Source organism: Bos indicus, chromosome 6 (assembly GCF_029378745.1).
Source record: "Bos indicus isolate NIAB-ARS_2022 breed Sahiwal x Tharparkar chromosome 6, NIAB-ARS_B.indTharparkar_mat_pri_1.0, whole genome shotgun sequence".
Taxonomy (NCBI): Eukaryota; Metazoa; Chordata; class Mammalia; order Artiodactyla; family Bovidae; genus Bos; species Bos indicus.
The window spans coordinates 92,891,867-92,918,527 of NC_091765.1; the positions used below are offsets into that span (position 1 = coordinate 92,891,867).

Genomic DNA, 26,661 nt, shown 5'->3' on the forward strand with positions numbered 1-26,661 from the left:
TGGGGGTGAAATCATTATCTGAATTTCTCCTGTATAATCTGAGTCAATTACTCCAGGAATAATTGTAAGACCTTGTATAGCTAAGGAACTTCTGCCTAGTATAATTCCTACCAGGCCTGTCGGTAACGGACCTTTAACTCCTGTAGGGATTTTTATAGTGGGGCTATCTGGTGTTAATATTGTTGAGGTGGTGGAACTGAGGTCCAGTCCTGTGCTGCCTGGGGTTGCTCTGATGAGCTCTGCGACGGAACGAAGGGGATGAATGGGTTCAGTGAGTCTGCCCCAATCGTTGTCGGGGCCTGGGGCTGGCCCCTCAACCCGTTTCCCGACTGCTGGTCGGGGCCTAAAAGGGCTCCATTTCTGTGGAGTCTTGACCTGCAGTCCCTTGCCCAGTGATATCCTTTCTGGCAGCGAGGGCAAAGAGACCTAGCATTCATGGGCGGGGGGGCAGGGTTTTGCGGAGCAGACACAGCTGGTTGGGCCGGATTAGGTAGATAAGAACCGGGTGTTCTTTGAGGGCAATAACGAGAAGTGTGTCCCTCCTGGCCACAGGAAAAACAAGTTTTAGGGAATGCATTCTTGCTTTGGTTATTGGGATCACTTTGTGATGGCTTATTCTTGTTAGTAAAAAAGGACTGGACTGCCTGCTGGTAAGAATTCCCTGTTATTGCTGCAGCTATCGCAACACCCTGTAGCATTGACGGTCCTACATCTGCACACTGTTTCATATAATCAATTAAAGATCCAGTTCTTCTAAGAGGGCGCAATATAGCCTGGCAGGTAGAATTAGCATTTTCAAAGGCCAAGTGTTTTGTTAACAGTTTAGCTGCCTCAGAATCAGAAATTATTCTCTGGACAGCTTCTGAGAGTCGTGAGACAAAGTCTTCAAATGGCTCTTCTGACTTTTGTTTAATATCAGATAGAGCGGCACCTGATGCCGTACCATCGGGTAATGAGCGCCAGGCAGTAAAGGCACAATCAGCCACCTGTTGTATAGCAGTTCTATCTAATTTCATCTGTTCGTCATACGAGGGGTAGTCAGCCTGACCAAGTAATATAGGTTCAGTGATATGTGTAAAGTCTCCATTTTGGTTAGAAAAAGCATATATACGAGCGAGATCATCATATTCAGATTTCCAAAGTATAAAATATCCTCCGGACAGGCAGGCCCTAGCAATTGATTTCCATTCTCGAGGTGTTAAGCATTGACCTGCTAAATTTTCTACTAGCTGCATCGTATATGGGGCTTTAGGCCCATATGAAATACATGCATTTTTAAGTTCTTTTACCAATTGAAAAGAAACAGGCTCCCAGTCGATAGCCTTTTGTTCTCTTTCATCATTGTCAAAAATTAAAGGGAAACAAGCCTGAAGCTGGGGATCGAATTTCTCGCCAGGGGCAGAAGAGGCCCATCTCCGTGGGATCGATTTTGGAATTTTCCCACTTCGATAGGGAGGTGGCAGCAATAATGTGGGTTTAATAGGACCTGTACGGCTTGGTATGGGAGGTGGTATGGGGGGAGGTGGCAATGGCATAGGTTCTATATTCTCTGTTCTGTACTCTGGAGCTCTTTGAACTGTTTGGTATGCAGAAGTTACATATGGATTAACTGGGAAGGTCTCTTGGGAGTCCCTGGGGGCATATAGCCTGATGGGAGACGTTTCCCTTAAACTCTTTGGAGCTGATGGCCTGACAGGGGAAGTTTCTCTTAGGCCTTTTGGGGCATCTTTGTTTAAGAGATGCCGATCTTCATCAGAGTGATATTTAGCTGTTATCTCGTCTAAATTCTCTCTTCCTTTTGGGGAAGGCTGATCTTGTTTCTCATCCCTGTCTTTAAGTTGTTCCTGAGTAGTCATGGCTGCTAACATTTTTCTTAGTTGCCAATAGTCAGGCGGGTCTTCGTTTTTCTCATTTTCTACAGGTTTAACTACAATTTCGACTTCATTTTCCTCTTTAAAGATTACTTTTTTAGATTCAGGGGTAGGTTTAACTACAGCATTTTCTTCACTATCCCTTTTAAGATGTACTTTTTCTGAATCTGGGACAGGGTCTAAGACATCTCTAATAATATTCCATAAGGAAAAGGCATCATTAGGCACCTTTTCTGAGCCATGTTCTGCATGGTAAGTTTTTAGCTGTTTTCCTACTTTCTCCCAGACATCTAAGTTAACAGAGCCTTCGTCTGGAAACCAGGGACAGTGCTCTTGTACAAAGGAAAAAAATGATTGAATGGCAGATTTTTTAACTTTAATTCCTCTTTTACCTAATAACTGTAAAATTACTCCTATAAAGAGCTGTCTTTCATTTGATTCAGTATTACCCATGTCAGAAAATTAAGTATAGTAAAAGATTTTGCTTTTAGCTATCAAAAGATTAGGCCTTTTTTGTCAGCCTTTTTAGAAATCGTTTTTTCTCTCTAATTCTTCAACACTTTCAACACTTCCCACTCCTCTCTCCCTGTCTATTCTACAGGGGGGTCTGCAGCACCCTAAGTGGGGTCCTATCCGTCCCGAAAACTCAACACTGGGGGAATGGGGTTGGGGATTTACCTTCGAAACGCCTGTATCGGGCGCCACCTGCTGAGGACCAGCCCCGGCTGATCCAGGGTATTCGAAGGGGAGACGGCGTCGGCGACCTATTCAAGTGGTAATTAGAGATATAAAGAGTAATAGAATGAGGATAGCTCAGTAGGAAAATTCAGTGGAGAAAAGAGGCTGAGTAGCTTGGTTTACGCAGAAAATCAATATAACCCATGACACCAGGTTAGCTCTGACCACGGAGGCCGCAGGCGCCCTCTCGAATAGCGGAAGGTGCCCCACCTTAGACACCTTCTCGAGTGGGTCTTAGAAGCCCAGGCAAATAAGTGGTCGCAGAGGATATCCACGCTCAGATGGAGACTTCAGCCGGAAGTTAAGGAGACGAATGACATGGGGAGACCAAGCATTGGTGAGCAAGGCCCATAGCTTTATTTTTAACAGGGGCTTTTATACCCTAAGTTACACATAGAGGATAATAGGGGATGCAAAGTCAGCAGTCTTTGATTCTTATCAAAAACCAGGGTTTCTTTCCTGCAAATTTACCGTATACAAATGGTTTAGGTGATTTACATCATCTTCTGGCCAGAAGGCCTACTAACATTTTATGACTCTTGACAAGGACTTATCAACAAAGACTTATTTTCTCTAAGAGTAATTATTTTAAGGTTTGGCGCCATCTTCCGAAGATAAAATTGCATTCCTATAGGGCGGATGTGTAATGGGTTTACAACAAAGGAAAGAATTTATTACCTTAAGGGTCTAAAGTTACTAACACCAAGGCCACTACTTATTTTTTCTACATACCAACTATTAATTAATACATATTCAAGGATACAATTCAGGGGATGTGAAAAACTTGGCAACAAGCATTGGCTCATCAATGAAATCCTTTACTAGTTTATTCTGACAGTTTCTAACTCTCTGAGAGGCTCTTAAGCTATTTGAATATCTTAAGCTTCCCGTGCCTCTTGAGGCTGGGAGAATGTAAACAATCGTATGCATAGCTGTAGGAGTCCGGGTAAACTTGTCAGGCGAGTTAGAGAGCCATCTGAGGGGTTTGGAGTTAAACACTCCTAATTGCCCAGGAACTTTATTAATTGGAGCTGTAAGTTAACTCTTTGACAGAGAGAGCGAGATGGTGGTAGGGGACAGCCCCCAGTAAAGTCAGAGGTGAGAGCACAAAGCAATAAAGTAGGCAGACTCTGGTTTTTTGGGGGAAAATGCTCGAGAATATCCAGGCGGACTCCTGAGGCTCGATCCCGCCTTTGCGTATGCCGAGCCTCCTTCCTCATGACCTTTGTCACGAGCGGAATGCCTCACCGGCTCCCGGCACGGTAGGACTATGTAAGTTGCCCCTCTTTCCCCCCAGGGATACAGTTTTCCTTTTTGGCCATGCCCCATGGCTTGTGGGCTATTAGTTCCCTGATTAGGGATAGAACCATGCCCCCCACAGTTGGAGGGCGGAGTAGGCTTTAGATGGTGAAGTGCCACCACCGGTCCTCCACAGTGAGCACGTGGGAGTTGGAGATGTCCTATTATCAGTGAGCATAATAATTCTGTAATGGCATTTCCAGCATTACATACTGTACCCACTCTGGCATTTGTAGTTCTCTCAGCCTTTTATTTTATTTGTCTACCAGCTTCCATGACAACTCTGGTATTTCTTTGCCCACTCAGTGTGAGCTATTATTTTTTTTCACGCTTTTCAGAGCTACCCTAGGATAGTGTTTGCACCATCTCATGCTATTCCTTGCCATAATTTTAAATCACATATCCTAGAAGAGTCTCTCCAATTGATAAACTCTGGGTTCAAGCAATATTCCAGCATCCACTGAAACCAACCTCATCTATAATCTTCCAGTTTCATGTTTATAGGACTTCCCTGGTGGCTCAGATGGTAAAGCGTCTGCCTACAATGTGGGAGACATGGGTTGAATCCCTGGGTCAGGAAGATCTCTTGGAGAAGGAAATGGCAACCCACTCCAGTATTCTTGCCTGGAAAATCCCATGGATGGAGGAACCTGGTAGGCTACGGTCCATGGGGTCGCAGAGTTGGACACTACTGAGTGACTTCACTTTCTTTCACTTTTCATGTTTATACAAGATGACTACATCCTGCAGATCCTTTGAGATATAGTCCCTTTCCTCCCTTCTCGTGCCCGGCATGCCTCTGGCTGTGTTGGCTGCAGCCTATAGTTGTAGACCTAGTGGCCAAGCGGGTCAGGAGGGCCAGATCCTGAGGTGCTGTCTTGTAAGGAAAAAGCTTCTGCATCATTTTTGAAAAAGAGAAGGTGCTAACCATGGCTAGGGATGAGCATACTACTTCTGTAGGGCTCCTGGGACTCTGGAGTTGAGATTGGGAGGGGAGAGTGTATCAGTCCAATGCATTTGCCCATCCCACACGTCAGGGTCTTATTTTCACTCAAGCAGGGCCCTGACCAGGGCATAGCAGATCTGCCTTGGTTGAGAATTTAACCTCTATTGAAATTTGGCTACTCTGATGAACTAGCCAGTTTCAGGGTCTTGTCTTCAACTTTCTCAGCTCTTCTGTTAAAAGACATTAGAGCTTCTCTATATGAGAAACTCTCCCTTTCATCCCGAGTTTATCTTTTTTCCAAAGCCTCAACAGTTAGAAAAGTCACCCACTTCTATTGTCTTTAAAATCAGTATTTCCCTCATATTTCTCCAATGGTGGAAACTGGTACCAGCTAATGTATTTTCTTGTGTCAGTATATCAACCAAATTCATTAGCTGTGATCATCTTGATACCTACACTCCCACCTCGTATGTAACCAAGAGCTACATACCCTCCAGTTATCACCAGCAGTGCACCCTGTCATAGGTTGATTTTCCAGCAAGCAGACTCTAAGATGGAGATGACCGTACAGGAGGTTTATTAGGGAGAGCCCTTTGGTGCATCACTTGTGGAAGGGAAGGAAACAGAATTGGGAAGGAAACAGAATTGGGAAGAAGGAGGAACTGAGATGTGATGCCATCTAAATGAAGCTTCAGTCAACCCTGTGGAAATTTCTGAAGATAGACTCATGCTTCAGGGTTCTTCACAGTTGCTCAGCTTACTTCCCTGCACCAATAGCCACTGGATACGGACCACCCAAGAACAGGGTGTGACTGTGAGCAAGGTGGCTTTCCTTGGCTAGAAGGAACCCCTAGTGTGGTGGGGCAATACCATCTTTATTCCTGAGGATTTGGGCAGCACATCTAGCAGCCATTCACCCACCGTTTTCTTCTATGGAAGGATTAAAATGTATGTGGGCAGGGAGGGGGTGTGTGCACGCACGTGATTGATGAATAAACTGAAGCCATGTGCTTCTAGGTATCTCGGTACTCCAGTCTTTGTGACCCCCTTCACCTCCTAGAACTTCCTGGTCATAAGCACTGCTGTGACCGCAATGGACATGACTTTAGTGACTTAAGCACAGCACACAGCTGTGACCACAATGAGGTTTCTTTCTTCTTTTTAAAAAACTTTTGCTGGCCTGTTTCCTCTCTGCTTTGGTTATGCTGCTTCTGCTGCTGCTGCTGCTAAGTCGCTTCAGTCGTGTCCGACTCTGTGCGACCCCATAGACGGCAGCCCATGTTACGTACTATTAAAAATATGATTTTTCATACACTGAATATAAACCAGGCCCTGTGCTCAGGAATACACATGTACGACCTCTCACAAATTATCTCATTTAATGATCATTACAATCCTATTTAGAAACATGAAATCATCATTTTATGGATAAGAAAGAAGATGCAGAGTGAACAGTGTTTCCAAGCCACACAGCTACTTCTTACTGAAATCAGGGTGTCAACCAAGATCTGACTCCAATGTTCACATTCTTAGTGTGATACACCTATTGGCCACTTGTTTCTTGACCTCTGCCTGCCTCAGCTGAAGGTCAGTAAGTGCATTGTGGGCTGCAGTTCAAAAGTAAGCCCTGTTACTGACATCATCGATTCCTAAACAATGCCTTGAGGCACATTTTCTAAAACCATTTTGTTAGTTATGACCATTTCCCTATGCATTCCCATTTTGAACCCAAGACTCACCTGTCCTCTGAAGCCTCAGTTGAAATCCCCCTTCCAACTGTACTTTTCCTAGGTATTCCAGACCAAAATACCCTTCCTGTGCCTAACAAAACTCTCCTACTTAGGAGAACTATCTATTCACATTTTTACTGCTTAGTTTTTGCGTGGGTATCTCTGTTCCCCTCAACAGATTATAAACATCACACACATTCTCGTACATAACTACACCACATAATGGATGGTACATAGGAGACATCTCAAAGCACACTGCATTAATTTTGGATTAGTGTCATGGATTGCTTAGAAATAGGCCTTTGGGCTTTCTTCCTTTTCCTCATTCTCTAATAATGATGCAATTTTTTTCCCTTAAGTTTCCCATAACACTGAAATCCTTATCTATCCTATATATTTTTCATTCTGCACTTCCTCTCTTGTGTAACACTGCCCTGGGAACCCCAGTTAAGTTTATAGTGGTGATTAACCCAGCTGGTTATGTTTCATATAAGGCTAACAGCTGTCACAAACACAATCAAACTTTTTCTTCTTTTTTTTGCTATGATGAAACTCAAAGGATTCAGAGAAAACATTTTGCAGTTTACTACATATAGTGATTAAAAAGAACTTTTAGAATGGTTTAAAATCTTACTGCATAAGCTATGGTCCATGGAACAGCAGTATCCGTATCACCTGGAAGCTTGCTAGAAATACAGAACCCCATGCCCTATCCAAGTATGCTGAATCAAACTCTCCAGTTTAACAAGATTTTCAAGTAAATGCTATGAATGTATTAGTTTGAAAAACACTCGTTTAAAAACAATTTAATGACAACTCTCGATAGAAATGGTTATGTCTGATGCTTCATACATTTCTAATCACCCAGATCACCCTAAAGGTAGGTTAGTGGTGATATTTCTATTTTATAAATGAAAAACAGGCTTGTGTGCTAACTTACTCCATGTCATTCTGCATCTAATTAGTAGTGCTGATCTTGGCACCCAAAGCTGTCTGCTTTCCAATTTTCTCTTGCAATGTAGACTCGCCTTCCAACTTAATATTGAGTATGTAGCAGATGCTGCCAGCATCTGCCTGTCCCTGAGACCTTTCCCATCCCGGAGTGCCCTGGCTGCATCTAGCCCAGACCCCCTCAGCAATTCTCAATCAGTGACTGATGGGCGTTGAGTTTAAAGGCCCTCAGGTGAGATAATTCGGTGGTCCATGGTATCTCATTGGTAAATCATTGGATGTGATTCATTTCTAATCAATCGCTGGGATAGCTGGCTTAATTAACTTTTTTGGGGCTGCCTTCTCTTCCCTCTTTTGCTGCCTCTCCCAATAAACTATTGATAATTAAATCCTTATCTCAGGAGAGGGAGATAAGGATTTAATCTGCCTCTGGGGGGAGTCACCATTAAGAGCAGTAGTGTCAGCTCAGTTCCTATGAGGCTGTCTCTCATAGCACAGTGAAAAAAGTACTGACAATGAACAGCCAACCTCTTCATAAATAACGAGCAAATAACACCTTTAAGAATAGTGAGATCATGTTCTGACACTGGGGCCAGCTGAAGATGAGATTCTGGGGTGTTCATTGAAATGAAATGTCACGAGACAATCCAAGAAAAAGAGCTGAGCTCTTTCCCCAGCAGAGAGAAAACATCATTTTCTTAATTCTATAAGAATCTGTCATCTAGATCTTTAGATAAACTCTCTTGCCTCTTGTTTACAACTATTTTCTGTGGAAGGAATAAACAAGTGTTTTGTATACACACACACATATATAATATCTATATGCTTTCTGTCATTCAAGCTTTCATGCATAAAAATCAGGGAAGTCTCATTGTGTAAACTGAATATCCCATCTGGACTGTGGCATAAACAAAATAAAGGCTTTCAAGATGGTGGCGTTTGTACTCAGGGTCTGCTTCACGGACATGCAACAGAAGGGCCCTGCACTTGATTTAATTCTCTGCGGTCATTGCCTTCAAATCCTTAATTATTGTGAACAAGCCACCCCAGGCTCCCCCTTGGCACTGGGTCCTGAAATTGTTTAATACAAGTTTAATGATACAAGAAAAAGAAGTCCAGCTCAAAGAACTACTGTTCCTGGTGAATTTAAGGTTCTTGCCTCTATGTAAAAGAATTTGGAGACAAGCAGGGAGATTAAGAAAGTAAAGTGAGAATTTATTTAAGCAAGGATACGGTGTCAGAGGGCGAGCAGGCAGAAGAGGTGAGGAACAGCTGCTCCAGGCTTCTTTGGCAAGCTGGTCGTGAGAAGTGTACAAATGAAGGGGTGGAATATTCCCCGGGGAAGGAGGAGATGGGGGATTGTATTCCCTGATTTTCATCCCAGCTCCATCATCCCAAGGGGATGAGAGATTTTCATCCTCATTTAATTTAGATCAGAAGTATCATGGCGTCAGTGCCTGATGGGTACTTCTTAGCTGCAAGGGTAAATTTACTGTAATGAGAGCATAATGAGCAACAGGATACACTCATGAGTCAAGAGGATCCCACCTTTCTTCACCTTTCTTTTCTGCTTCCAGGAAAATTATCACCCAAAATGTGTGGTTTCCTGTCAGTCTGGAGGTTCCTGCTTTTCCTTGTCTGCCCATGGACCCTGGCTGTGACACTATAAAGGTTGAATAACAAAGTATCTTTGGGGAAATCTAGAACCAACAAGGGCTTCCCTAGTGGCTCAGTGGGTAAAGAATCTGCCTGTGATACAGGACATGTAGGTTCAATCCCTGTGTTGGGAAGATCCCCTGAAGGAGGAAATGGCAACCCACTCTGGTATTCTTGCCTGGAAAACCCCATGGACAGAGTCCAAAGGGTCACAAAGAGTCAGACACGACTAAGCACACAGGCGCTATAGAACCAACAAAAGCTGGAGTTGCTCGAAGTTTCTGGGAGTCGTCATTAAAGATTTGCTGCACAGAGAGCAGGAAGAAAGCAGTGGCCCTTGATGAGCTCTGATGCTTCTCAAACTGATGCATGCATGGGAATACACACAGCTGTGACTGCTGCAACCACACGTTTGGCTTGAAGCCAGCAAGGAAGGTCAGGTGACCCAGAAAATTAGGAGCAAAAGAAACAAGCCATGTGAGCTACTTTTTCTGCATCATGCAGGCAAATGAACTGCGCTCCTAAAGGTATTGAGGCAGGAGGTAGATTTTCTAATTGAGGCAGGAGGTAGATGGGCCCCCCAGGGTTCATCTCCTGTGAGTTGAAACTCCAACATGAGAGAATAGCAGAACAATTAGGGCAAGGAGGCTGGGCCCTGTCCAGACCACATATTTCTCGTTCATGAAGTCAGGAGCCCTCTGACCACACATGTGCAGAAAGGCTTCTTGGAGGCCACAGAAGAGTTCTGTCAAGGGATGCTCTACCCAGATGCCTTTTCTGTAAAATCCATCTCGGCTAAGAGATGCGTGTGCATACATGGGAGGATCCTGAGATATACCAAACGTGGACTGTGAACCAGGTAAATCATAATGATTGACCAAAGGAATCCTAGAAGAAATACGCCTTAAAGTGATTCAAACCACCATGAGGGTGAGACTCAGGAACTCTCCCTCTTAGCCTGCCCGTGTATCTATCCACAAGTACTATACTCTTTTGCCTCCTAATAAATATTTTACTTGCCTCACTACTTTTCATCTTTGTGGAAATTCTTTTCTACAAAGCCAAAGGACCAGGGCCTTTGTCACTGACCACTGGTCAAGTGGCTACAATTTGGTGCTTTCACTGCTGTGACCTGGCCTCAACCTCTGGCTGGGAACCCAAGCCCCGCTCCAAGCCGTTGCAGGCTGAAGCCACCTAAGATCAATATCTAGCATTTACCAAACATTTACTCTGTGCCTGGCTCTGTTCCAAGGTTTTTACAGTCCTTGCCTTCTTTAATCCTTACAACAACCCTACAGACCATGTACTATTACTGTCCCTATAGTGAACCGTATTCTTGCCTGGGAAGAAATCCCATGGACAGAGGAGTCTGGCGGCCTACAATCTATGGGGTCGCAAAGAGTCAGACGTGACTGACTCAGCAACAACAAAGTGGCAAATTTAGGACAAATTGAGAGTGAATGCAGTGCTTATGCTCCAGCACCCAGCAAGTCCTAGAGCCCGGAGGCAGACTCAGAGCCTAAATTCCTAATTACAACAGAGAGCTCCCGTCCCCAGAGAAATAACTGACTCCGAGAGATGTGATGAGCAGAACCTGTGCTGAAAGGCCCCCAGTGGAGGAGGGGCAGGGGAAAGGCTGTGTGGCCGTGATGCAATCCTGCGCCCACAGTTCCGCATTCCCCAGAGTGGGGGAGGGGCAGCAGAAATGCAACAGCTCTAGACCGTGCGGAGCCTGTGTGGGGTTTTCCTGGGTCCATTCTGCTTTATAAGCATATTTTCCCTGGATTTTTACCAGGTTGCATCAGGTTGTCCGTGGGCTTCCAACTGTTGCGCTGAGTCTGCGTTTCAGCTGATGCGGCTCAAATGCCTTGGGGGCAGGGAGGAGGGTGGGGCTGGGCTCCTGCTGCCACCTGTGCAGCTGCACTTCCACCTGGCTTAAGCTTCCCTGGTAGCTCAGACCCTAAAGAATCAGCCTGCAATTCAGGAGACTCGGGTTCGATCCCTGGGTAAGGAAGATCCCCTGGAGAAGGGAATGCCAACCCACTCCAGTATTCTTGCCTGGAACATTCCATGGACAGAGAACCCTGAAGGGCTACAGTCCATGGGGGTCACAAAGAGTCAGACATGACTGAGCAACTAACATTATCACTATCAATCTAAATACAGGGATTGTGGGTGAAAATTTGTTTGCAAAAAGATCAAGTTCTGCAGCAAAAGATAAAAGTTTAAAAACCACTGTCGTAGCTGGACTGTCACTTCAAACACAACTCATGTTCAACCTGGGTCATTAGAGAGAATGTAATACTGGTGTTTGATGATTCTGGAGCTCTGGGCAGAACATATTTGAATCTTTCCTATGCCAAATGCTTGCTCACTAGCTGAGTTTGTTCCCAGCATAGTGGGAGAATAAGAGAGTAAGATGAAATGAGAGAATAGCATTGAAACATATATATTACCACATGTAAAACAGATAGCCAGTGGGGGTTCCATGCATGACACAGGGAACCCAAAGTCAGTGCTCTGTGACAACCTAGAGGGGTGGGATGGGGAGGGAGGTGGGAGTGGGGTTCATGAGGGAGGGGACTCATGTATACCTAATACCAATTCATGTTGATGTATGACAAAAACAATCACAATATTGTGAAGTGATTATCCTCTAATTAAAAATAAATAAATATATAAAAAAGAACAATGTAGATAAAAATCTCCATGATCTTGAAACTGAATAGAAAATAGCAGTATGAACAGGTGATGTATTTTATCTTAAAAACAAAATAAAATTCATATTCTCACCCTGCCTACTGGAAAAAAAGAAAAGAAAAAGAAACATTTCTCTTACTTGTTTGTACCAGGTCCTTCCAGAAAAAAAGAAAATCCTTACAGGGCCGACTCAGAAGGCTTTTCAGGAAAAAGTGGCTCTGACCTTCCATTCACACAGGAGCTGAAATGAATTGTCCCTTCCTCTAAAATGGCAACCCACTCCAGTGTTCTTGTCTGGAGAATCCCAGGGATGGGGGAGCCTGGTGGGCTGCTGTCTCTGGGGTCGCACAGAGTCGGACATGACTGGAGCGACTTAGCAGCAGCAGCAGCTGCTTTCTTACAGCACCAACAAATAAATATTTGACCATCTCGTCTGTGTAAGACACAAAGGAGTCTGTCTTCAAAGGACTCACAGTCTAGTATATAAGGGGAACTAAGTAATTCTCTGTACCTGTCCTGGCAGTTGTCACTTTCTAACTTGTGTTGGGGAATTAGAAGAAAGTGCTGATGGTCATAAGATGTGGGGAAACTGATGAAAGAATGGTACCCAGGTTTGGCCTTAGATAAATTATAGTCCACTAAGTGGATATGTATGTTTCTGAAGAGAAGATGAATCTCAGTGGTAAAAAAAAAAAAAAAAAAATCTGCCTGCCATTGCAGGACACTTGGGTTCCATCTCTGAGTTGAGAAGATCCCTTGGAGTAGGGAATGGCAACCCACTTCAGTATTCTTGCCTGGGAAATTCCATGGGCAGAAGAGCCTGGTGGGCTACAGTCCCTGGGGTTGCAAGGAGTCAAACACAACTGAGCACACACACACACACACACACACACACACAGAGCTTCCAGTAAAATGAACAAAACCCACTAAACTTGAAAAGACTTCTGTGAGGATGGGAACGTGGTTTTTCAATATCTTCCTGGAAATCCTTCCTATCCCACATACTCTTCAACATCTGGGCCTATATGTCAAATTCATAGACCTTTGTTTATGATTCAGATGGACTTCTGCATAGTTCAGCTCAAGTTTGATGAAAGCCCACCTTTCTTATTGATATAGTTCTATTAAAATATGTGTCAGCAGTGTTTATGGAGAGCCAAAAGTGTGTGGCCATCTGGGTCAATCTAATTATTTACTAGAAAATGTACATTTAGAATTTCCTAGAACATCCAGGACTATAAATGTGTCTCCCTATCTCTTGTTTACCAGTCCATTCAGGGGATTAATAAGCACACCTGTTATAACGATGAACCACTGCACAAAACTGACTCACTAATTGGCAATGTAGCTTCAGATAATATAGACTGGAAAAGAGACCAAGTATAATGCAAAACATTGCTGTTTCTTTTTCCAATACCATACCTTCCCCCCACTTTAAAAACTTATTGTGAGAAAATAAAAATAACATAAAATTTACCATCATAACCTTCTAGAAAACTATAAAAATAAGTTCCTAGAATGTGAAATGTGAAAATCAAGGCCCTTGAAAGTTCTTCAATTTGTAGCTTTTGTTTTCCCCCTAGCACATAAAATACCCAAAACTATATCAGAGTCTTCTATTCCTCCATCTCCCAATCTTAGAGCATGTTTCCTCATTCCCCTTTATCCTAAATAAATCTCTTAGATGGCAGTGAATAAAATGTATCAACCAATCACCCGTGAACCCACAAACACAATGGCTAGAGTGGTTGTAGACATTCAACTAGTTGTATTACTAACGATACCTCTTGAATTAGGTTACAAATTATGATTTTAAAGGAAATTTGGGAACTCCAGCGAGGGCATATCCCAAGTTTTGTTATTCAGAATAGTAACCACTTTTTACACAAACACTTTTTAGCGTGGTTTTTAATCCATTCAGAGGAGCCTGGTGGGCTACAGTCCAGGGAGTTGCAAAGAGTCAGACTCGACTGCACACACACACACAAGCCTCCTCTTGAATCTGCCACCTAAAGTGTGAACAATCTCTTAGGTACAGAGCAGGGCAATCTTCCTCAGCTGCAGGGCCCTGGGTACCCTTGCAGCATGAAAGGACACAGGTTGGTAGCCAGTCCTGGGCTGTAGTCACTGGAAGGCTACCTGACCATTGACAAGTCACTTATGCCTCTGTATTCTCAAGTATGAACCCAGCAGACAAGGCTGGATGCCTTCTATGTTATGAGATTATTCCTTGCCACCTTCCCTTTCTCCTTGGGCAACAAAACTTGTGTAATATTCTGTTTCATCTAGTTTCTGGTCAAAGTGCCCTCATTTCACATGCTAGCAAGGTAATGCTCAAAATCCTTCAAGCTAGGCTTCAGCTGTCTGTGAACCAAGAACTTCCAGATGTACAAGACTGGTTTAGAAAAGGCAGAGGAACCAGAGATCAAATTGCCAACATCTGTTGGATCATAGGAAAAACAAAGGAATTCCAGAAAAACATCTACTTCTGCTTCATTGACTACTCTAAAACCTTTGACTGTGTGGAATACTACAAACTGTGGAAGATTCTTCAAGAAATGGGAATAGCAAACCACCCAACCTACCTTCTGCAAAACCTGTATGCAGATCAAGAAGCAATAGTTAGAATCGGATATGGAACAATGGACTGGTTCAAAATTGGGAAAGGAGTATGTCAAGGCTGTATATTGTCACCCTGTTTATTGAACTTGTATGCAGAGTACATCACGCAAAATGCTAGGCTGAATAAATCACAAGCTGCCGTCGAGACTGCCCGGAAAAATACAGTAACCTCAGATATGCAGATGACACCACCCTTATGGCAGAAAGTGAAGAGGAACTAAAGAGCCTCTTGATGAAGGTGAAAAAGGAGAGTGAAAAAGCTGGCTTCAAACTCAACATTCAGAAAACTAAGATCATGGCATCTGGTCCCATCACTTCATGGCAAATAGATGGGGAAACAATGACAGACTTTATTTTCTTAGGCTCCAAAATCACTGCAGATGGTGACTGCAGCCATGAAATTAAAATATCCTTGCTCTGTCTTTTAATTTCATTGTCATAGAAAGCTATGACAAACCTAGACAGTGTATTAAAAAGCAGAGATATCACTTTGCTGACAAAGGTCTGTATAGTCAAAGCTATGGTTTTTTCAATAGCCATGTATAGATGTGAGAGATGGACCATAAAGAAGGCTGAGTGCTGAAGAATTGATGCTTTTGAATTGTGATGCTGGAGAAAATTCTTGGGAGTCCCTTGGACTGCAAGGACATCAAACCAGTTAATCCTAAAGGAAATCAACCCCGAATATTCACTGGAAGGTCTGATGCTGAAGCTCCAATCCTTTGGCCATCTGATGCAAAAAGCTGGCTCATTGAAAAGCCCCTGATGCTGGGAAAGACTGAAGGCAAAAGAAGAAGATGGCAGAAGATGAGATGGTTAGATAGCATCACCAACTCAATGGAAATGAACCTGAGCAAACTCCCAGAGATAGTGAAGGACAGGCAAGCCTGGTGTGCTGCAATACATGTGATTGCAGAGTCGAACATGACTTAGCAACTGAACGACAACAACCTCTTAGGTGTCATGTACCTTCCTCTTATCTCAGGACAAAAACTTTATAAACCTCCAGTTTCCTTCCACTGCTTCTTCCCCTTCAGTCTATAGGTTTTTCTGTCTCTATCATCATAAAAAATTTCATTCAACTAAACAATTTTCTGTTGATTCTGCTACTTACTCAAGTTGGTGGCTTTGTCTCTCCTCTTTTTTACCCACAAACTTGTCAAGTACTGTCTATATTCACTGCCATTTCTTTACCTCCTACTCCTTAAACTGCTCGCAGTTTTGGCTTTTATTACTTTACTGAAACTCGCCTATTAAACATCACTAGGAAAGAGAAGCAAGTCATCAAATCTAATGCCCTTTTCTCAATTCTCACTTTTCTCAATGCTTTGCCATTTTTTCTGCCTGGAAAATGTAGAAAAATAGAAAAGAAAAAAAAAAGCTATCATCTACTCCCTTAACATAGTAGTTTTAAAACTCTGTGGAATGTGGGCTTTCTTTTGTTTTTCCAGTCAGAATGCTTCTGATATTTCGAAGATCTCCCTCAAGAACTACCCCCCTCCCTGTATATATTGAGGCTGACCCACTCATTCATCAAATGATAAACCAAGCTAAGCCCTGTGGAGAAGAGGGTAACAGAGAATGAGATGCTTGGATGGCATCACCAATTTCAATGGACATGACCTTGGGCAAACTCCAGGAGATGGTGAGGGACAGAGAAGCCTGGCGTGCTGCAGTCCATGGGGTCACAGAGAGTTGGACACGACTTGGTGACTGAACAACAACAAAAAGCCCTGTTTTCATAGAGCTTGTAATCTGGTGGGTTATTGGATGAATGTATAATTTCCAACTGCCGAGAATTCCAAAAGAAAGAGCATGGTTCTTAGAGACCACACAACAATAAAGAAAGTGACCTAAAAGGAAGTGGGTGGCAGGATCAGAAAAAATGTTCCTGGGGAAGTTGTGTTTGTTCAGTTTACTTCTGCTCATCCTTCACTTATCCTCTCATAGAAAGTGAAGGGAGAAGAGAGAGCGAGAGAGCATTCCACGTAGAAAAAAATCCCAGAATGTGGGAAGCATGACAGAGGGACAAAGAGAATACAAAAGGATGCTAGATAGATTAGACAGGGTCTTCCAGGTCATGGTAGGAGTTTTTTTTTTTTTTTTTTTATCCTGAAAGCAATAGCAAGACATTAAAAGTTATAGATGAGAGATGACAACATCACATCAATATATTTTTTCAAATGGTTCTGCTGCATTTTGTGGAGTAATGGTACAAGAGCCAGTGAAGAGAGAGAGGCTCCAGTTAGTAGCCCATTAATATAGGACAGGTGAGAGTTTATGGTCACCAGATTCCATAAAAATTTAGACAGTGAAATCAACAGAAGGAACGTAGAGTGTGAGACGTGATCCAACCATCAGAAAATCTCAAGGCTTTCTCCCCATTCCCCCAACACTCAAGAAAGGTATACAATCATCCCTTGGTATCCATGGGGCATTAGTTCTAAGACACTCCCCGTCTCACCCACTCCCCCAACAGAGACCACAATCTGAAAATGTTCAAGTACCTTATATAAAAGGGCATACTATTCACATATAACCTATGCACATCTTCCTGTATACTTTAAACCATCTGTAGATTACTTATGATCCCCAATACAGATGTTACATAAACAGTTGCTGGCAAGCCGCAAATTCAAGTTTTGCTTTTTGGAACTTTCTGGAATTCTTTCTCTGAATATTTTCAATCTGCAGTTGGGTTGAAACCATGGATGCAGAACCCACAAGTACAGAGAGCCAACTGTACTCATATCTAGGTCATGGCTGAGGATACCGTCAGTCATGGTATTGTCAGGTGGGAGCTTTTGATGCAAGGAACAAAGGCTTGAAAAACTTCTCTCCAGATACATGGAGTACTCAGACTGTGACAGGTTCGTTCCTTAGCTCTCCCTAGGTCAGAAGACCAAGAAAGAACCACAGTTGGATTAAGCAGGCCATTAGAAAAGCATCCAGCTTAGGCTATGATCTGGAAGAATAAGAGTTGCTCTTACAGCTCACTTTTGGTCCATCTGGACCATCTGGCTAGGTTTCAGCCCAAATCTCAGCCCTTTGGGAATTGAACAGGGATGAATGCAGCTTGACAGGAATATAAAGTCCCTGAGAGATGCCTTTCTGTCCTTTATCTGCCAGTTTTCTCCTGGCTCCCTTGTTCCTGCCACCTTCATGACTTGAGAAACATTAATCAAGTATACACTGTTCAAGCCATTGCCTCAGACAGCAAAGACAGGAAAGTAAGAGATGAAATAATAATGTTCCTGTCTGTGCCCCTCAACCTCTACAGAAGGAGCTGCTCCTTCCCCTTTATCCCTTTAGCACTTTAGTCCGGCCCCTTTGGACAGCACTTCTTGTGTACCTGGTGATACTGAGTTGTCCCTTCCTTGGACACCAGAGGCAGTTGCGAAAAGGACTCAAAGGCTATAGGGCTTTGCTGTTATTTTCCCAGATCAAATGGCATACAAATTATGATGGAGCATTTGTGGAGCATCCCACCTGACCAGCCAAGAAAGCACTAGGCAGTCACTCCCTTGAAGACCCTTTTAGGCCATGATGGGAAGGCACCTGGGAAAAGTAATGTAGGCACCGAGGAGAGCCACCAACCCGAAATGTACTCTTCAAAGGCAAGGCTGCGTGTTGCTATTTGTTGTTATTGTTTATCTGTGTTGTCTTGCTTGCTAGTTTGTTCTGGTTTCTCTTGCACTGTTTTGAGTTTCAGTAAACCCAGCTAAAGAACTACGCAGCATACCCTCTCCCCTTATTTCCCACTTTCTGCCTTTAAGTAAGTGGCAGCCAAGGTAGGACACAGAAAAATGGGCCAAGAATACCACTGAGATTGATTTAGTTTGGGTCCTATGGTGAAGGGCCATCCTATGTCACTGATTCAGGATACTACATTCCAGTTGAGAGCCAACATACAGGCCAATTGATTGAGCGACTGAACTGAACTGAACTGAACAGACCAATAATACTGTTCCATGACCTTGGTGTTCATGTTAGTTGCTCAGTCATGTCCAACTCTTTGTGACCCCACGGACTGTAGCCTGCCAGTCTCCTCTGTCCATGGGATTCTCCAGGCAAGAATACCGGAGTGGATTGCCAGTCCCTTCTCCAGAGGATCTTCCTGACCCAGGGATCAAACCCTGGTCTCCTGCATTGCAGGCAAATTCTTTACCATCTGAGCTACAGGGTAGAACTTAACTACAGGGAAGACCTTTCCTTGACCATGGAGTCTTTATATATTATTACTCAAAACCTGGTGTGGCCACAATAGATGGCTACTCAGAATTTGTATTCCAACCACTTCTCTAACTACACAGCTCTGTTCGTATCACCTGTTTAAATCCACTAGCATACCCTGTCTTTATAGACAGCTGATGAAACTGAATATGGGTTAAGAATAGGGAAGAAGGCCATTCCAGGCCTTCTATAATTTTATGCTGATATTGTTCTACTATGCAGAGAATATAGACATTAATACTCTTTCCTTACTTGCTAACTGAAATCAAAATAACCTCACAATTTGAGAGAAAATAAAGTTACTCTAAATCATTCCAATGCCTTCTAAAAATCTGAGTTATCTTTAGAAGATACATTTTTAACAGTATGGAAAAATTTACTGGACAGAAGCCATGGCTTAAATTGACTTTCTGGGGCACAAGAATGCTGAGGAATCAGCTGAGAGAGGGGACGGGAAGTATTGTTATTGGCTCAGAGTATCCAGTGTACTGACGACCTAGGAAAGCTGTGAGCAGGAAAGGACTGCCTGAAAGGAAATGGAAAATGCAGTCAAGGACGTCTACATTTGAGGCGCATGGGAGGACACGAGTAGGATGCTCAGATCTACTTTCTTTCCTCTGGGTTTAACTTAACAGCAATAGTAAGATATACTAGGCATTGTAATCCAAGCATCTCAAATCTAATCACCCTGAATCCTAAAGCTGCTTTAATGACAACTATTATTTATACCTGTCCCAAACCTAGTATATGCTCTAAAAATTCTTCCTCTCCAAAGACTTCAAAATGAAAAGACATGTAGCTGGCTGAGCCCATGACTTCTTGCAAGCTTTCCAAAAGAGTGCCTTTAGTCACACGTATTGGGGCACCAGCCTGCAACATCACTGTACCCCAGAATTCCCTATTGGTTCACTAAAAGCAGAGGCTTTGCCAAAGCTATTGGCTTCTTTATTCAATGAAACTCTCAATCTTAGTATTCTGGCTATTTAAAATCTCTCTCCAAGCATGGATGTGAAGGGGCCATAAGGTCATGTGGGTCAGAAATATTTAAAGAAAAATAACTTTTAAAAAATGTTTACTTAAATCCTGATAAATCCCAAGGTCTGCAGAGCAGTCTAGTGCTCATACCATTCAGTTCAGTTCGGCTCACTAGCTCAGTCATGTCTGACTCTTTGCAACCCCATGGACTGCAGCACGCCAGGCCTCCCTGTCCATCACCAACTCCCGAAGCTAACTCAAACTCATGTCCACTGAGTTGGTGATGCAATCTAACCATCTCATCCTCTGTCATCCCCTTCTCCTCCTGCCTTCAATCTTTCCCAGCACTGGGGTCTTTTCCAATGAGTCAGTTCTTCGCATCAAAACATCCAAAGTACTGGAGTTTCAGCTTCAGCATCAGTCCTTCCAATGAATATTCAGGACTAATTTCCTTTAGGATTGACTGGTTAGATCTCCTTGCAGTCCAAGGGACTCTCAAGAGTCTTCTCCAATACCACAGTTCAAAAGCATCAATTCTTCGGTGCTCAGCTTTCTTTATTGTCCAACTCTCACATCCATACATGACTACTGGAAAAACCATAGCTTTGACTAGATGGACCTTTGTTGGAAAAGTAATGTCTTTGCTTTTTAATATGCTGTCTATGTTGGTCATAAATTTTCTTTCAAGGAGTAAGAGTCTTTTAATTTCATGGTTGCAGTCCCCATCTGCAGTGATTTTGGAGCCCCAAAACATAAAGTCTGTCACTGTTTCCACTGTTTCCCTGTCTATTTGCCATGAAGTGATGGGACCAGATGCCATGATCTTATTTTTCTGAATGTTGAGTTTTAAGCCAACTTTTTCACTCTCCTCTTTCACTTTCATCAAGAGGCTCTTTAGTTCTTCACTTTCTGCCATAAGGGTGGTGTCATCTGCATATCTGAGGTTATCGATATTTCTCCCGCCAATCTTGATTCCAGCTTGTGCTTCATTCAGTCCAGTATTTCTCATGATGTACTCTGCATATAAGTTAAATAGGCAGGGTGACAATATACAGCCTTGATGTACTCCTTTTCCTATTTGGAACCAGTCTGTTGTTCCATGTTCAGTTCTACCTGTTGCTTCTTGACCTGCATATAGATTTCTCAAGAGGCAGGTCAGGTGGTCTGGTATTCCCATCTCTTTCAGAATTTTCCACAGTTTGTTGTGATCCATACAGTCAAAGTCTTTGGCATAGTCAATAAAGCAGAAGTAGATGTTTTTCTGGAACTCTCTTGCTTTTTCAAAGATCCTATAGATGTTGGCAATTTGATCTCTGGTTCCTCTGTCTTTTCTAAATACAGCTCGAACATCTGGAAGTTCATGGTTCATGTAGTATTGAAGCCTGGCTCGGAGAATTTTGACCATTACTTTGCTAGTGTGTGAGACGAGTGCAGTTGTGCAGTAGTTTGAACATTCTTTGGCATTGCCTTTCTTTGCTCACACCATTGGCTACTATTACTGTCCAGGAAACTGTGGTACTGATCCCTAAACATCCTGGGGCACATTTTATGAGCTTTTCCCATAATGCACACCAAAAATGATAGCTAGGTAGTCTAGTTAACAGAGTCTTTGACACTGATGGTGGGGGAAATTCTTCATTTGCTCCATCTCCCTTGCATTCAAGTGCAAAGGGTCAGGAGAAGAGAAGTTGTCACATCCGGTGAGCACCAGATCTGCAGCATTTAAACCTAATCCATGACTAATGATTGCTAATAATTAGATACTCATTCTCAGGTGGCACGAGTGGTAAAGAATCTGCCTGCAAATGCAGGAGACATAAGAGACACAGGTTCGATCCCTGAGGTGGGAAGATGCCCTAGAAGAGGACATGGCACCCCACTCCAATATTCTTGCTGGGAGAATCCCATGGACAGAGGAGCCTGGTAGGCTACAGTCCATGGGGTCACAAAGAGTCGGATACGACTAAGTGTCTGAGCACTGCACTCACTAGAAGAATATTTTCTTAGAACTGGACATTTACGGTAAAATAACTGGCAAACAAGGTTACAAAAACAGAGTGTATTTTAAGTTTTTATATTTAATAAATTAATACATGTAAAACATATAAACAATACAATATAACTGTACTGTTCATGAAGTGGTTGATAAGAATTATTCAGGTTCTGTAGTATCATAATGAGACAATTGCATAGTTCCATGAAAAAGAAAATGGCTTCTTTCACTTCTGTCCTGGGTGTCTGTGACAAGGATGTCACAGACAAGGATGTCACTTCTGTCCTGGGTGTCAGTTGAAGTTAAGGTGAAAGTCTAAAGGACACATTTTGTAACATGAGGCCCAGGCCAGTACCAATGGCCTCCTAGATGACTCACCCTGGGCTAGGCTTTGCTCTTCCTGCTCCCGAAGGGACACAATGGAATCATATTTCCAAGTTTTTTAAAGGAACAAGATGATTAAATTTGGTGAGTGAAGTGAAGTCGCTCAGTCATGTCTGACTCTTTGAGACCCTATTGACTGTAGCCTACCAGGCTCCTCTGTCCATGGGATTTTCCAGGCAATGGTACTGGAGTGGATTGCCTTTTCCTTCTCCAGAGGATCTTCCCAACCCAGGGATTGAACTCTGGTCTCCTACATTGTAGACAGACGCTTTACCGTCTGAGCCACCAGGGAAGTCAGGGCTGTTATTAAAACCAAAATGTTGGCAGCTTTCTTTTTTTCATCTAAAGTTTTTAGTTTAGTTTCAGCTAGGGTTTTTAGAATCTCTGGTCATGCAATGTCATGCAATATCATGGTCTGGTTTTTACACAAGGCTTATTGTGTATCTCATGCCAAGTCAACTGAATATGAGTTTAAGAGAATTTAACAAACAGGGGATTTAAATCCCTGTGTACCAGCTGACTTTTCAGCAGAAACTTTGCAGGCCATAAAGGAGTGCCGTGATATATTTAAAAGGATGAAAGTAAGAAACCTACAACCAGGAATACTCTACCCAACAAAGCTGTAATTCAGATTTGAAGAAGAGATAGAGTTGTACAGACAAACAAAGCTAAAAGAGTTTAGCACCACTAAACCAGTTTTACAAGAATGTTACAGTAAGGATCAAAGAGATTATTATAGACAATTATAACTAATAAATTGAACAACATATAAGAAATTGATAAATTTGTAGAAATGTATGAAACTTCTAAGAATAGAGAGTCTAGTTCATAAAGAAATAGAAAATATAAACAGACCAATTACCAGTAATGATTGAGTCAGCAATTAAAAAAAAAACAAGAAAAACCTCTCATGAAACAAGAGCCTAGAGCCAGATGGCTTCACAGGTGAATTCTACCAAATATTTAACAAGAGGTTAACACTTATCCTCCTCAAACTATTCCAAAAAACTGAACAGTGAGAAATGCTTCCAATCTTGATCTATGAGTATCATTACCCTGATACCAAAACCAAGCAAAGATACTGCTAAGAAATAAAATTACAGACTGATAAACATAATACAAATTCTCAAAAAATAAATTAGCAAACCAAATTCAATAATACATGAAAAGAATCACACGGCATGATCAAGTAGAGTTTATCCCAGAGATGCAAGAATGTTTCAATATCAGCAAATAAGTCAATGTGACATACTGCATTAACAAACTGAAAAATAAAAATTATGATCATCTCAATAGATGCATAAAAAGCTTCTGACAAAGTTCAATATCCATTTATGATAAAACTCTCAACTAAGTGAGTATAGAGGTAACATACTTCAACATGACGAAGTCCATGTATGACAAACTTACAGCCAACATCATACTCAACAGTGAAAAGCTTAAAGTATCCTCGAAAATCAGAAACAAGATATCATGCCAACTCTCACTATGTTTATTCAAAATGGTATTGAAAAGCCTAGCTATAGCAATCAGACAAAAAATAAAAAGAAATTTTGAAAACTCCAATTTGGAAAGGAAAAAGTAAAAGTGTCACTGCTTGCAGATAACATGATGCTACAATATAGAAAACCCTAAAGTCTCCACCAAAGACTATTAGAAGTAATAAATAAATTCAGTGAAGTTGCAGGATACAAAATCAATGTAGAGAAATCTGTTGCATTTCTATACACTAACAGCAAACTATCAGAAAGAGAAATTACTTTAAAAAATCCCATTTACAATTGCATAAAAATTACCTCGGAATAAAATTAATCAAGGAGATGAAAGATCTGAATTCTAAAGGCTGTAGGACATTGATAAATTAAAGATGACAGAAACAAATAGAAGGATATATTATGCTCATGAATTAGAATAATTTACTACCCAAGGCAATCAATATGTTCAAAGCAATCCCTATCCAAATTCTAATGGCATTTTTCCAAAAATTAAAACAAATAATTCTCAAATTTGTGTGGAAACTTAAAAAATCTTGAATAGCCAGAGCAATCTGAGAAAGAAGAACAAAGCTCAACATATAAAACTCTCTGATTTCAAACTATATTACAAAGCTACATAAATTAAAAAAAAAAAAGTATGGTACTGGCACAAAAACAGATACACAGATCAATGGAACAGAATAGAGAACCCAGAAATAAATCCACACTTATATGGTCAATTAATCTAAAACAAAGAAGATAAGAATATACAATGGCAAAAAGGCAGTCACTTTAATAAATAGTGTTGGGAATATTAGACAGCTACATGCAACTGAATAAAATTGGTTTACTTTCTCACATCATGTAAAAAAATACACTCAAAATGGATTAAAGATTTAAATAAAATGCCTGAAAACATAAAACTGCTAAACAAAAATATAAGCAGTATGTTCTTAGACCTGAGTCTCAGCAATATGTTTTGATCTGTCTCCTCAGGCAAGGGAAACACAGCAAAAGTAAACAGAAGGGACTATATCAAACTAAAAAACTTTTGTACAGTAAAGGAAACTGTATTTTTTTAAAAATCAGCCTTCTGAATGGAAAAAGATATTATGCCAATTACATATTTGATAAGGGATTAATACCCAAAATATACAAAGAACTCATACAATTCAACATCAAAAAAAAAAAAGCAATCCAATCCAAATATGGGCAAAGAACCTAAACAAACATTTTCCCAAAGAAGATATAACTATGATCAACAGACACTGAAAAGGTTTTCCACATAACTAATCATCAAAGAAATGCTAATCAAAGCTGCAGTGAGATATTCCTCACACCTGTCAGGATGGCTATTATCAAAAAGACAATAAGTAACGACTGCTGTTAAGGATGTGGAGAAAGGGGAACCTATGTGCACTGGTGGTGGGGTGCAACCACCAGGGAAAACATTATGGAGATTTCTCAAAAATTAAAAATAGAACTGCCATATAATCTAGCAATTTTACTTCTGAGTAAAGTAAAATTTATTACCTGAAGAAAACAAATAAATTCTTAAAGATATATGCACCCCTATATCTTTGCAGCATATACACAATAGCCAAGATATTCAAGCAACCTAAATGTCCATCAATAGATAAATGTATAAAGAAGATATGGTATGTAAATACACACACACACACACACACACACACATGGAATGTTACCCAGCCATTAAAAAAGAAGAAATCTTAACATTTTTGACAATATGAATGGACCTAGAGGGTATTATACTAAGTGATATAAATCAGATAATATATGATGATTTCACCTAAATGTGAAATACTATATATTGTATTTGATTTCACTATCAAATACTATGTGATTTCACTTATGTGTGAAATCTTAAAAGCAAAACAACTGAACAAAAAGAACAGAAACAGATTCATAGATACAGAGAAGAAACTGTTGGTTGTTAGATGGGAGGATGAGTAAAACAGTTGAAGAAGATTAAGAGGTATAAACTCCCAATTATAAAATAAATAAGTCACGGGAATGTAAAATACCTTATAGTCAATAATATTATAATAACTTTGCATGGGCACAGATAGTAACCAGGTTTATCATGGTGGTCATTTCACAACATATAAAAACATCTAATCATTATGTTGTCTATTTGAAATGAATGTAATATTGTAAGTATATATATTTATATTTCAATAAAAAATAATGAAATAAGATAAAAATCCTCTGTGTTCACAAGGAAATCAAGAGAACCTGCCGTCAGCAGACCCAGATGCAGTAGGTGGTGCTGAAATATAAGAAGACTCCAACCTCTCGAGCTGATGACAGATAATGTGAAACTGCGCCATGTCTCGGCAGCACGGGGCTTCTCTTTCTTAGTCACTTCTATTTCAACCGCCTCGTGTGGAAATTCCAACAAGGCTTCCTTGTATATCTCTTTAAAAGTAAACACAACCTAGACTTCCTCTGCCCACAAGCTAGTCAACAGTATTCAGAATAAGATCCGGTAAGTCTGGTGTCTTCCCTGCTGAACCGTCAAAACAAGAAAAGGATGCTGTATTGGAACATTCCTCTCACTTAATGAAGACTTCTAGTTTCATTTCTCCCCACCACCATTCCCCTTTTATTCATTAACTAATGCATTCAGTCAGCAGAGGAACCATGGGGATCCAAGACACTTTCATTGAACTTATACTGATGACAGTACGGGTTGCAGTGTGAGGAATACAAAGCCATAAGGTTTTGACCTCTTTCAGCAGGAACTCACAGTCCTGCAGGATACTGGGTAGAAACAAATACTTGTATTCCTCAGAGTTAGATGCAACAGTTCAGTTCAGTTCAGTTCAATGACTCAGTCGTGTCTGATTCCGTGACCCCCATGGACTGCTACACGCCAGGCTTCCCGGTCCATCACCCACTCCCAGAGCTTGCTCAAGCTCATATCCATCAAGTCAGTGATGCCATCCAACCATCTCATCCTCTATCATCCCCTATTCTTCCTGCCTTCAATCTTGCCCAGCATCAGGGTCTTTTCCAATGACTCAGTTCTTCGCATCAGGTGGCCAAAGTATTAGAGCTTCAGTAT

At 41.6% G+C, this 26,661-nt stretch overlaps 1 protein-coding gene across 1 annotated transcript; it reads right to left on the reverse strand.

The window, feature by feature from the left end:
• Positions 1-173: 173 nt before the first annotated feature.
• Positions 174-10,868, reverse strand: LOC139183500 (endogenous retrovirus group K member 8 Gag polyprotein-like). The gene is made up of 4 exons (XM_070790747.1): positions 10,786-10,868; positions 9,900-10,079; positions 2,550-2,635; positions 174-2,182 (listed from the first exon to the last, which is right to left on the reverse strand). The coding sequence occupies exons 1-4, from the start codon at positions 10,866-10,868 to the stop codon at positions 174-176; spliced, it is 2,358 nt and encodes a 785-aa protein (XP_070646848.1).
• Between the last annotated feature and the right edge of the window lie 15,793 nt (positions 10,869-26,661).

Bases quoted from the DNA above. Each gene is read 5' to 3' on its own strand.
- LOC139183500 (XM_070790747.1), bottom strand. From the start codon at position 10,868: ATGCGGAACTGTGGGCGCAGGATTGCATCACGGCCACACAGCCTTTCC. The intron at 10,080-10,785 runs GTTCTGCTCATC...TATTTCTTCTAG, and splicing joins CTGGGGGCCTTTCAGCACAG to GATTCCTTTGGTCAATCATT. The intron at 2,183-2,549 runs GTAAATCCCCAA...CCTGGTTTCCAG, and splicing joins CCGATACAGGCGTTTCGAAG to ACGAAGGCTCTGTTAACTTA.